Source organism: Cucumis melo, chromosome 6 (genome assembly GCF_025177605.1).
Source record: "Cucumis melo cultivar AY chromosome 6, USDA_Cmelo_AY_1.0, whole genome shotgun sequence".
NCBI classification, from domain to species: domain Eukaryota; kingdom Viridiplantae; phylum Streptophyta; class Magnoliopsida; order Cucurbitales; family Cucurbitaceae; genus Cucumis; species Cucumis melo.
Genome location: NC_066862.1, coordinates 30,335,204 through 30,348,092, shown reverse-complemented (window position 1 = coordinate 30,348,092; position 12,889 = coordinate 30,335,204). Strand labels below are relative to the sequence as shown.

Genomic DNA, 12,889 nt, shown 5'->3' with positions numbered 1-12,889 from the left:
GGATTGAATTCGTCCCCATGGTTGGTTGCTTGAGATTATGAGATCTCTTTCAGTAATCAAGAAGTTCATTATCAAAGGCTTTGAACTCCAAACTCTGCCGTTCATTTTCAAAAGATTGTTGAGGCTAAATTTCCTTCTCATCAAGTGTTGTATTCTTTAGGTGAAAATGATTCAAGACCTAACCCACAATTCAACTCTCAACAAATGAATTACGCTACGAACTAACCTTGTTGCTTTGAGTTTGGATTAGTCATTAGCTTCTCTAGAAAACAATGATCTTATTCCACAAGTGAAAAAGTATTTACGATGATAATTTGTAACTTGTTTCACGAGTCATGTTTATATTGGTTATACTAATTTTACTATTAAACTTCCAATATTTCTCGAAGCAAAAAACTATTCTATTCTATTTCCTTACTTTTATTTTAATAAATCATAATTATCAAAAATATGTTTTATTATGTTAATTGTAGTTCAAACTTTGAAGAACTTATTTTTAGTTGTATGACCGTAAATTATATATTCACTAAATCTGACTGAGTTTAAAAGTTTAATTAACACTTTGAATCAACAAATTGTTGGGTAATATTAAATTCAGAAGTATGAAGTAGGATTGGGTAAAAAAGATTAAGAATCAACATTTTATTTTGATTTATTGAACAATACAGAATTAAAATGAGTAAAATTTATCCATCAAATTTATATATTTGATTTGGTGAATAGTGGATTATCTACATCAAGAAAAAAAAAAAAAAAAAAAAACTTGGCCATGTGGGTTTATTTTGTTTCTCTTTAAAACAATAATGAACAAATTGAGACTTTGATAAAGATTGACCACTGCTTTATGTCCACCTATTCTTCTGTGTATCAAAATTGTATGTCTTTTATTGAAAAAAAAAGTTACCAATATGATTCACTTATTTTATTTTAAATTGACTTATGAATTAATGAAATTATGTATTACCTTTAAATTGAAAATAAATCAAAATTAAGAAGTTTTAGATTCATAGCAAAGAGAGGTAAAAGGGTAATGTATCATTTATTTAAACATAGATAATACACGAAACGTAATTAGTTTATCGGATCACTTAGAATATTGCTTACCTCCTTAAGGTGGAAATCCACTTGAGGTGTATGCAATATCCATGATATTAATGTAGGGGTCACACTCGAAGTTGCAAATTGTTAGTCAATTGTTTTCTTTTTGGTGAAATGAAACAAGTTCAATTGGCCAACTTTGGGGATTGACGGTTTGAATCTTTGAAACATGTAATTTCCCTAAAAACTCTTGATATATCTTTGGACTTACATCGACTTTGGCTTTGAGCAACCTTTCGAACATAAAATTTAAAGTAGTGGTGGAGATTAATTATAAATTAAATATTTATATTAATTATTTGAAACCAAACTTTCCTTAACACAAAACATATTGACAGCCATAACCTTTGTCTTTCCAAATAGACAATTGAATGCATTAAATCAATATGAATCCTACTTTGATACTTTTCTAAAAAGCTTCTTTCTTTTTCTATGGTTTCCATATTCAACCTGTGAGTTTTAATTAATTGTGCTTTTTCTACTGTCCTTCTTTCTTTCTTTATTATTTCTTTCTTTCTTCCCTTCTTTGTTACTTTTATTATTATTACAAACCATCTTATATTAGTAGTGTTCAAATAACTCGAGAACCCGACCAACCCTCGAACTACCCAACTTCAATGATAAGGATTGGATTGAGTTAAATTTCTTATTTTTTTTTGGGGGGTTAGATTGGATTGGAGTTACATTTTCTCGGGTTGACCCAACCCAATCCGAATTTCTAACATTGTTAAAATATATATTACAATTTATAGATATTATACCTAAAGATATTTATATATATAATTTAAGCTTTATTATTCTTTAAACAAACTCAATTTGAATTTTGAAAGCAACCGACCTTAGTAGGAGGCATAAAATAATGGCCACAAATGTTACTTAGTAAAAACAATAAATGTCACCCCACGAGATATATCCCTTCACCAAAGTATTATTATTGGTCTCAATTTCATTTAACATATCAATCCTTCACCTACTAAAAAAAATCCCTACTTTTACCAAAATCTCGTGAACACAATAAGATCAAGAACACCTCATGAACATATGAAATCTAAACTCAATTCAAAACAATATATATAGTATATCATCTCCTCCATTGAAACAATTTCAAATTTTCAAAAAACAACCAAACGAACATATAGAGAGGAGAAAATGGACAAGAAACAAACCCCATTTTTCATTTCTCATGCAAATGACCCTAATTTCGTCGACATTCTAGAAGAGGATGACGAAGGGAAGGAAGAAGAAGAACAACAACAACACAACGCTCAGCCAACAATATTGACATCTGCATTGGCCGATGCAGTTGAGAAGCGGTCGAAGAAACACAACAACAATAATAACAATAATAATCGGGTTCGGCCACCACCACCGCCACCGCGATCGACGGGGGGGTTTGAACGACAGATGTCGTTGGAAACGGGTTTGAATAGGGTTTCGAAAGGGAAGGGAATTGAGAGGATGGCTCTTCCAAGGAGTGGAAGAAGTTTTGGAGGGTTTGATTCAACAATAATTGAAGGGAAGAAAGGTGATTTTAGTATGTTTAGAACAAAATCAACTCTTAGTAAGCAAAATTCTCTATTGCCATTGAAGAAAGATCATCAAATGGATCAAAGTTGTGAAGGAAGGGATGAATCTGAGAATAAAAGTGTTCCTGTTGGAAGATATTTTGCTGCTCTTAGAGGACCTGAACTTGATCAAGTCAAGGTATATAATAATCATCTCTTTTTTATCCGTTTCATGTTCATTTCGTTTTTTGTTTTCTGTTTTTGAACTATACATTTCTTTTTTGTTTCTTCTCAAACTTTTAATAACGGTTTACAACTTTGTTGTTTTCGTTTATTTGTATATATATTTTGAATTTTTAGTCATATTCTAATAATCGAATCAAATTTTTAAAAATACTTTATTTAGTTTATAAGCCTTTTTATTTTAAATTTTGAAAACATATTCACGTATTATATTTAATTACATAAAAATTATTTTTTAATCGATTTTAATAAAAAAAAATTAACTATAAAAAACTAAATTTAAGATTTATTGAAAGTTACAAAATAAAAAATAAAAATCAAAGTAGATAACTTAAATGGTATTTTAACCGTCATCTAAAGAGTTTTCTTTTTTGACAAATTTTATGATGCCAACACATCAAAGTTACCAACTCAACACAACTTTAACACAATCAATTATGTCAAACCGTACTTAGGCTAAGCGGTACTTCATCCTAGTACTAAAAATTCAAAGTTTTGTCATAACTTATTGCTAATTAAGCTTTTGACTCAACGATGAAATAATGTAATAAATATATCTTAACAACGACAAGACTTATATTTAAACTCTTGAAATATGATTTTTCATGTAGGACTATGAAGACATTCTACTCCCTAAAGACGAAAAATGGCCATTCCTTCTCCGATTCCCGATCGGATGCTACGGTATCTGCCTTGGTCTCAGCAGCCAGGCCGTGTTGTGGCGTGCGCTCTCGACGAGCCCTGCCACGGAGTTCCTTCACATTTCCCCGTTCATCAACCTTGCGATTTGGCTCTTGGCCACAGCTGCCCTTTGCTCAGTTACATTTGCTTACGTTCTCAAGTGCATCTTCTACTTTGAAGCTGTTAGAAGAGAGTATTTCCATCCTGTTCGTGTTAACTTCTTCTTTGCCCCTTGGGTCGTCTGTATGTTCCTTGCCATCAGCGTCCCGCCTCGGTTTGTGTCCGGTCCGCTTCACCCGGCTGTTTGGTGTGCCTTCATGGGCCCATACTTCTTGCTCGAGCTTAAGATTTACGGCCAATGGCTATCCGGTGGGAAACGTCGTCTTTGTAAGGTGCGTTTGAATTAAACTACCACTAAACCCAAAAGCTTTAATTTATATGTTACGCTTGTCTAATCTTGGTTTAGAGATCTTATTTTAGTTTAATCAACTCACAACCATATCTATATTATAATTTATTCAAAAAGAAAAATGCAAGGGGAAAGTTAGTTTTTTGTTTTCATATAGGGGTGTTTGGAAAATTTTCTCGTATTACCGTAACTACTCTCCCTCGTGACTTGATATGTTGTCGAATTATGTACTACTTTATTGTTAACTAATTTTGTGGATCTCACGTCATTCTTAAATGATGCTATCATGGCAAGCAATGAATCAAAGGTAGTATGAAAAATTTTCATACTACCATGATATTCAAAAAATTTCAAAGAAGTTTGAGACCCCTACATCCTTTGAGTGTAGAATGGTCTGCTATAGTCCATTCAATGTTTGGATCTCCTATTATAATAGTAGCATATGATAGAAATCAAATTTAGTCTAGATACATCAAACTACTTAGAGATTAACGTGTATCAATAACCACCCTAATTAAGCTAAATTAAGGTTGAAAGAATAACATATGTAGCTTCCCAAATCCTCGTAATCTTCTCACAAACTCGAACTGAGACCACCACTAGTATTGACCCACTAAAACTTAAAACCGGGTTGTGGGACCCGATTAAGTGAAGGAAATGAGAGAGTGATGGAAATTGGAGATTAAATTTAGGGTTGAGATTTATTTATTTTTGAAGAGAGGAAAAAATATATTTTGAAAATTCAAAAATAGCAAAATGGCCAAAAATCTTTCCATTTGAAAAGAGGCCTATTTATAAACAAATTATATGCAAGTTGAAATTCTTAATTATTATAACTCAAACTAAAATAGCTTATACCCTAAACGCAGAATATTATAACCCAAATATAATACCCACATACTATAATAACCAACTCAATATGTCTAAACAGTCCCTTAAATAAACAATTCGAACGTTTGGAAGCATCATATCAAAATAAACTTAAAAATCCAATAAGGATAACCACTAAGTTACTCGTAAAAGCACCCAACTTAACAAAGAAATGGGTATCAATACTAATTTGAATGGAAAATTAATGATTCGAAAGGCACGAAATCCTACTAAAATTATTACCACCAAATCCAAAAGTTTGAAGTTCAAAAAACTGCAATAAAATTTAATGATTGATTCATACGTTGTTAGGTGGTGAACCCGTCGTCGCACTTGTCAGTGGTCGGGAACTTCGTGGGGGCGATACTAGCGGCGAAATGTGGGTGGTTGGAGGCAGCAAAGTTCTTATGGTCAGTTGGGTTTGCACATTATTTAGTAGTGTTTGTGACACTTTATCAAAGGCTGCCGACGAGTGAGGCATTGCCTAAGGAACTGCATCCTGTTTACTCAATGTTCATAGCTGCCCCTTCTGCAGCCAGCATTGCTTGGCAGACCATTTATGATGACTTTGATGGCTTATCAAGAACTTGCTTCTTCATTGCTCTGTTTCTCTATATTTCTCTCGTTGTTAGGCTCAACTTCTTCACTGGATTCAGGTCAGAGCTTGTTGTTTCTTTCTTTTCTTTTTTCCTTTTTAAAGATTCTTAAAAGCTCTCCTTTTCTTTTAATGGTATGACTGCTATTGTTGGTTGATGTGACACGTTGATTGAATTGAACTTGATGGTTGATGTGATAAATAACGGTTAGGGCATAAAAATTACTCCTAAACTTTGTTATTTGTTTTAAAAATGCAATTGTGCTTTTATGTACATTTAAAAAATATATTTACGGTAAAATAGAAATCGAGTTCTGATTTTTAGGTGATATAGAAAGTGACTATGAATGAATGTTTGAACTCGACCCAACATGTTACACTGTTGATGTTCAGTTCTAGAGTTTTTGTACGAAAGTTTAATGCTATTGTTTTGAAAATATAGGGATGTCCTAAATCAAGAGAAAATTCGGAGATTATTTGCTACTATTTAAAAAAAAAAAAAATCATTCGTAGAATCTAATTTAAAATTTTCAGTTTCTCCATTTAGTCCCTTTCGACATTGTTACAAAAATGGATCTTACAAGTTTTTAAAAAGGGTACAAAACTTATTAAATACAAAAGAAAAGTTTAGTGCATCCAGAATTGTAGTCAAAACGACACCTTGATAAAAAAAAATGTCATGCGAAAGATTTTAAAAAATTAGATGCATAGAAATTACACCTAATCATTGATTTTAAAAGTTCAGATACATGATGATTCAACCAACTTTTGATTATTTATTAAAAAAGAAAAAAGAAAAAAAAAACAAGTGGGCAACCATAGAATCTACTTTTTGTATTATGCCCCATTCTGAAACCACCATTTCATTCCATCAAACCCAAGAAACTGCCTTGGATCACACCAACAACCCCATCACTACTACTGATTGAAAATTTGAACAGAGATTTGAATAAAATTTTGGATTTCAAGAGAAACCAATCAAATCAAAAATAATTATTATTTTCATTAATATACCTGAAAACATGTGAATTTCCTTTGCAGGTTTTCAGTAGCTTGGTGGTCTTACACATTTCCAATGACAACAGCTTCAGTAGCAACCATAAAGTATGCAGAGCATGTCCCTACAGTTGTAAGTAAAGGTTTAGCACTTACCCTTTCTTTCATGTCCTCAACTATGGTGTCTCTTCTCTTTGTCTCCACTCTTCTTCATGCTTTTGTTTGGAAGACACTGTTCCCCAACGACCTGGCCATTGCTATCACAAAGAAGAGACTTATCAAGGACAGAAGACCATTCAAAAAGGCTTACGACCTTAAACGCTGGACAAAGCAAGCTCTTACCAAACATAACAACAACAATAAAGATGATTTTGATGCACAACAAACATCACATAATGAGCCATTTTGAAACTCTTCCTCCTCCCTACACAAATATGCCTCAACCAGTTCATCAATATATATAAATGTATACACCAGTGTTTCCACGACCGGTTTAATGATTCGAAGATTTGTTTTAAACATGAGGATGTAACTGTGAAGATGAAGCTGTGTATCTATATTTTTTCAAGTAGCGAACAATACATTTACGAGGGGTACAAAGAAGCTGGAAGGGGGGGGGGGGGGGGGGGGGGAGAATGGGGGCTATACATATTCGGAAAACTTGCATGCTTTATTTGGATTTGGATACAAGTTGGGGGAAACATAAGGAGTTGGGGGTTAGATAAATCTAGAGAACAACTGTTTGACAACTTTTCCTGTACTATTATGGACTTCAATTGATTTCTATGAAGAAAAAATAGCTCGACAACCTTTTCTGTACTGTTGTTATCAACATCATGTAATGGTTTCTATTTAATGGCTGAAACCAAAAATCAGATGCCCCAGCAGAAAGAAACTACTCTTTCCGAATTTTGAATGTGCTTAGCGAATTCCCGGATTCCTGTATGGTTAAGAGATTTATCTTTAGTTGATTTCAAGTGGTAAGATGATTAGCAATACTATCACATTCACGACTATCTATATGGCATACCTCACGGTCAACTGATTGTTGCAGGAATCAGATATGCATCCATTATTTCCCATATAAATCTGCTTTGCCGCAATTGCAGGTGTTTCTTTCACCAATTGAGTTATCTGCAATAGAATGCTAATGCATAAGACAAAAGTTAAAAATAAAAAAATAAAAAAATAAAAAAAAACTTGCTTCTACCAGTGAAGGCAGAATCTTATGAGCCCATAAAAGAAACCCATAAGGTTGAAGCAACACCGAATTATTGTTTCTGGTTGAAACGACACTTCTACCAGTGTCGGTCATTAAAATGAAATTGAACAAGGAGGAAAGATCTTTTCCAAAAGAAGGTACAGCATTTACCTTATGTTCTGGTTGAAACAACACCGAATTATTTTCCTTTGAGCTCTTATCCCAAAAAGATCGAGAATAAAAGAATTTAGACGTTAGAAAATTTTAATTTCTAAAGAAAGATGACTGAGAAAATTCTAAGCGAATCCAGGAAACTATGAAATTATGAAAATGAATTAATACCTTCAAAGGTATGGATGGACGGGAAGGAACTTTTGTTAAGGGTCCATTATTTGAGTGGAGTTGAGATGTCAGCGAAAGCTAGTAAGAATATTAAAACAATCACATTAGTCATAAAACTAAAGAGACAGAATTATAATTAATCAATTATTAATTAATAAAAACAACAACAAATTAACCTATAACTACCTTGTTGAAAAGTTCTGTTGGTGGTTGGAGAATTCTCTTCTCGTTATGGAATTTAAATTCCTGAATATGATGTCATCTTACAGATTTAGGAATAGGAAAGATAAGAATGTGCATTAGGAAAATATGGGGAAAAATAAGAGCTTACGATTAGTATTGTGGTTTCCTGCTTGCTATTTCTAAAAACACCCATTTCACCTTTACTTGAAAATATCTGCACCAGTCACGCCATAAATAAAAGCCTAATTGCTCAGCATTATCATGCAAAGCATCGATAAATTATTTTATTTACCTTCCTATTAAGAGGGCATGCCTTGAAATTTTGCATTACATGATACTCATCATTCTTTTGAGCATCAATGGCATTTGATCTAGACAGACAAATACAACCGATCAGTATTGTGACGAAAGAGTCGGTATTTGTATTTTACTGGGAGCAGTACAAGATTCTTTTTTCATTTTAATACCTTCTGGACTCCAAATTTCTAGTGACAGTAATGTCAGAATAATCATGATGAAAGGCTGAAGACGAAACAGCCGAAGTATTTTGCATGGCCCTCTCCAACGTTCTCAAGTGAAATTCCTAAGAGGTATGGCAACAAACACAAAAGACAACATGAGGAATAGTATAAAAGCTTGTCACATCTCACTCTACATTTTATTGCTGCTTTTTTTATTCTTCTTCAAGGACACTTCTTATAAGTATCCTCGTTGAACAAGACAGAAAATGTCTTACTTGAAACTCAGGCAATTTGGGAGTGCTTTTCTTCGGAAGCGGAAGTGAGGGAGCCTCTAAAATCTGCGATATGAAAAGGGCGTGCATCGCCAATCAGAAAACAGGAAACATCAATAAAATATTATATTATTTAATAATATTATCGGATACAAGTACCAACTTTTCTGTTTAACGGGCGGGCTCTAAATCTTCGAGTACTTGGTATCTCATAATCTTCTTCCATCCTACTTTTCAGTCTGGCATCAAAGCAATTTAAGTAACTGTAAACCCTATGAATAATCTGGGACCTACATTTTTCTAACTAAAGTAAACTAAAGAAGCATCAATTTCAAACCTTATTCTATGTGCCCTATGGGCTGTTTCAAGGTCAGGCTGCCTAGGAACTGTAATCTTCGGTTTGGCATTCAAAGTAGTTCTTTCAGCAACTCCATCCTGCCAATACATCAAGATACTCAGATAGTTGCGTATAATAAACTAAGTCTCTTGTTCAATAATTAGAATCCTGAATCAGTTGAAACGCCTCAAATTTGAATTAAGAATAGTGCAGGCAAAGAAAAAATAAAAGGCTGATAACACATACAATAGTATGGAAAATCTACAGAATATACAGTCTAAAATGCCAAAATTTGAAGATACACACTTGCATTTATCTCTAAGAACATGCTCATACTACTTGGTCATTTGAAAGATGTCATGGACTTCATCTTTCATAAATGAACTTTATCCAAGGAGATAGAGCTGATAAATATTAATAATGATAATAATAAAAGCACACCTGTTTGGGAAGCTTGTGGACTAAACTAGTCTGTTGCTTTATTTCATTCACCTGTATGCAAGGTTAAAATTAGAACTCATGCAAAGTTTAAGTGCATAGCAGAATTGTTCAAAAGATTCCATGATTACCAAAGTACTTAGCTAACTTCACACTGAAGCATGCACAATGCAAGCCATTGAAGGGTGAGATAAACTCATCAACAATGCATGCAAAGATCATATGAAATAAGTTATCTACAAAATGACTGTCTTACGTACAAACTATTCTAGGCCAAATAATAGTTTGTATCTTATAACTTCTATAACAAAAAAGAAAAAGAAGGGCGAAAACCCCATGGTGATATTACTGAGATATACAATTTAACCATTTGAGTGAGATTATCTCAATTTCCATCCGACAACATCCAAAGGTGCACTTCCATGAGCCTAGACCTAAAGATGCCTTTTAAAACAGTGATTAAACTTAGGCATCAATTCAACTAAAGATTGAGTAGAAATAAAAAATACTGATGATGTATGGCGAGAAAGTTATGGAGACAAATTGACGAAATTATACCTTACGTGAGTGACCTCCATCCAACTTCTGCTTCTTGATAGCTTGACTTTCCATTCCAGAGCTACAGACACTTGTCTCATTGTTCTTAACAAGTACTCTCTGCAACCTAAAATTAGTAGAAGAATGAATACACCCAAGTCAGTTACTCTTTGAAGACTTCTTTTAACAGAATCATTACTAGCCTCAGTAACCAAATAGGCTTTTCAGAAAATAAATAAGGACGAAGGACCACTCTAGCCAAACTCAGAGGCCATTGTGACAATTGTATACATTAGAAGAATCTGCAAACAAGTTAAAGTAGTTTTCCTGATAGTTTGTGCAATACAAAAAGATTGGTGAAATTATGCAAACAAAAACGTAGAATAATAAACAGCAATAATAGAAAAAGGTTCGAGACAAACAAGAAAATGAAATGAAGAGACCATCACTAGTACTCACTTGGTATCAGTATAATGAGTAGGGAAATTTTGTCTCGCCAAGTGGCTTGCTGTTGGTTTCATCAGAGTAGTCCCCCGGGGTTTAGATGGTTTGACACAAGATGGGGGTTTGACTTTTGGTTTGTTCAAAGATAGATGATTGTGTGATGTAGATCCTGGAAAACAGAAATAAAGATAGAAAAGAAACATATTAAAAAGGGGGGAAAAAGTCTTAAATACATATACCCATATATAGTCCCCTCACCCAACCCCAACCGTAAAGTTCATTCATATTTGATGAAAATTATATGTTTTGACAGAAGCAAAATGCAGCTAATTAAAGATTTTGATTTCATGTTCTACATTCACTAGTTACTTCTTCAGAAAAAGACAGACCACCTGATGTAAATTGAAGCTGTTGATTGTGAATTTTTTGTACGTCTCCATCCCGCAAGTTGGTGAAGATTCCTCTATTTGCTCCTTGGCAATCTACATGATAATCTCGTAATTGGTTATCGTCAACCAACAACCAGAATAGCATATCAAAGCAGAGATGAACAGAAAACAGAACGTCCTTAAACCAAAAACATACCTCTTTCATTCTCGCGTACTGATCCACCTTCTTGGGGGCCGCCGTTAAGGGAATCAACTGTGTTATTCTGGTCCTCAGATTTTTTAGAAGCATTTCCAATAGCGAAAAGACACTCTTCCCTCAAAAACAGTTTCGCTACAAACGCTGACAAAAAAAATAAAAAAATAAAAAGAAAATTCAAAGAAACGAAATGAACCCAGTGAAAATGACACACATTATTTCAAGAAAATCATGAATTCCAGTTCGTCGGACACGCTCATGAAAAACATTTCAAGAAAATCACAAATCCCAGTCCCCTTAAAACACTCCTCACTCCTCAAAAACCAAAGAAACAAACTCCACAGCTAAAACAACCAAATCAAAACATCATTAAGATTCAAAAAACGAAAATGTCAATAAGCACATTAGTCAGAAAAATCCCTATGATAATGAAATCCTCCAGAAAACGATAAGCAAGTCAGAAAACAGAAACAAAAAAGTCAAATAAAATCCAAAAAAACACAACACTCACGAGAAGGAGGGTAACTTCCAGCAGACTGGAACCAAAGCTCAGCTTGAGAAGCCTCATCAAAACTCTCCTCACGAGTGAAATCAAAATACCTAGCCGCATCAAACTCATACTCAATGTCAACTTCATAAGCCTCAAAAATAACCGGCTCAACCTCCATTTCCTCATCCATTTTCTTCACTGTTAATGAAATGGCGATCGCCTTCTTGTTGGTAAAAGAAGAAACAAGCAGCAGCAATGTGTATCGGAAAACACGCCAATAAAGCCCTAAGTTCAGAAATCGAATAATCGATTTGTAGAAGAAGGAAGAAGAGAAGACGAGACGAGGAGGAGGAGGAGGAGCGTGGGTTTTTCACTGTAGCGAAAATCTATGGAATATCGAATCAATTTAATATTTATTTGCCCCCACAAAAAAAAAAAAAAATTAAAATATTTTTATATTAACAATATGGGAAAAAAGAAAAAAGAAAAAAAAGAAAAACTTTTACTCTTTTTTGAAAAATAACCCGATGGGGACAAACTCCTAAATGTGGAATATATAAGTTCTCAAAAGGCTTAACAAAAAGAAACAATGCTATTTTACCTTTTTTGAGTTCATTATTTATTTTAGCCCTTAATCCCTTAACTTTTCTTTTTATTTAAATTCTTAAAAAACTTTTTATTATTTTGGGCCTAAACAAATATCTAATAATTTTACAAATTTTAAAAATATTTGAGATAAACTAAACACTAATTTTTTTTTAACTATAATCATTTAATTTTATTTTTCATTCCGTTAGAGGTAAATATACTTCGAAATTTATAGTTAAATTGTGTTTGATATATTTGAACTTCTCCCCTCACATGTTGTCAAACTCTAAAATATATTTTCTAACCCAATAATTACAGGATAAAAAATCAAATCTGCAACCTCTACTTATTAAGAGCATGCCAATATCACTAAATCAATTATACCTTGACATCAAATTCAAAAAAAAAATTGTTTTAAAACTCAAATTAAATTTATTAGATATAATTTTTATTTTATTTTTTATTAAATATTTCCTATAAAAGAATATTTCAATTTATTTGAAACCAAGGAAACCAAAAGTCTAAATATGTTTATTGTTATTGTAATAATAGTATTTTTTAGAAATATTTTTACTAATTTATTATTTATAAAAAAGTTATTTTAATATATCATT

The 12,889-nt window shown here is 32.9% G+C and overlaps 2 protein-coding genes across 3 annotated transcripts; one reads left to right on the top strand and one right to left on the bottom strand.

Annotated features, from left to right (window-relative positions):
* Positions 1-2,165: 2,165 nt before the first annotated feature.
* Positions 2,166-7,216, top strand: LOC103490952 (guard cell S-type anion channel SLAC1). The gene is made up of 4 exons (XM_008450710.2): positions 2,166-2,802; positions 3,458-3,919; positions 5,119-5,462; positions 6,443-7,216. The coding sequence occupies exons 1-4, from the start codon at positions 2,248-2,250 to the stop codon at positions 6,804-6,806; spliced, it is 1,725 nt and encodes a 574-aa protein (XP_008448932.1). The 5' UTR covers positions 2,166-2,247; the 3' UTR covers positions 6,807-7,216.
* Positions 6,906-12,056, bottom strand: LOC103490953 (protein TPX2). Of its 2 annotated transcripts, none has more exons than XM_008450711.3 (17): positions 11,709-12,056; positions 11,198-11,341; positions 11,005-11,094; positions 10,628-10,781; positions 10,190-10,295; positions 9,635-9,685; positions 9,194-9,291; positions 9,020-9,095; positions 8,860-8,922; positions 8,591-8,706; positions 8,416-8,494; positions 8,272-8,337; positions 8,127-8,186; positions 7,941-8,018; positions 7,770-7,814; positions 7,428-7,531; positions 6,906-7,337 (listed from the first exon to the last, which is right to left on the bottom strand). In XM_008450711.3, the coding sequence occupies exons 1-17, from the start codon at positions 11,875-11,877 to the stop codon at positions 7,319-7,321; spliced, it is 1,518 nt and encodes a 505-aa protein (XP_008448933.1). In that variant the 5' UTR covers positions 11,878-12,056; the 3' UTR covers positions 6,906-7,318. The 2 variants fall into 2 exon arrangements, with proteins under 2 accessions (XP_008448933.1, XP_008448936.1); XM_008450714.3 differs by having other exon boundaries at positions 7,428-7,544; positions 11,709-12,055.
* Between the last annotated feature and the right edge of the window lie 833 nt (positions 12,057-12,889).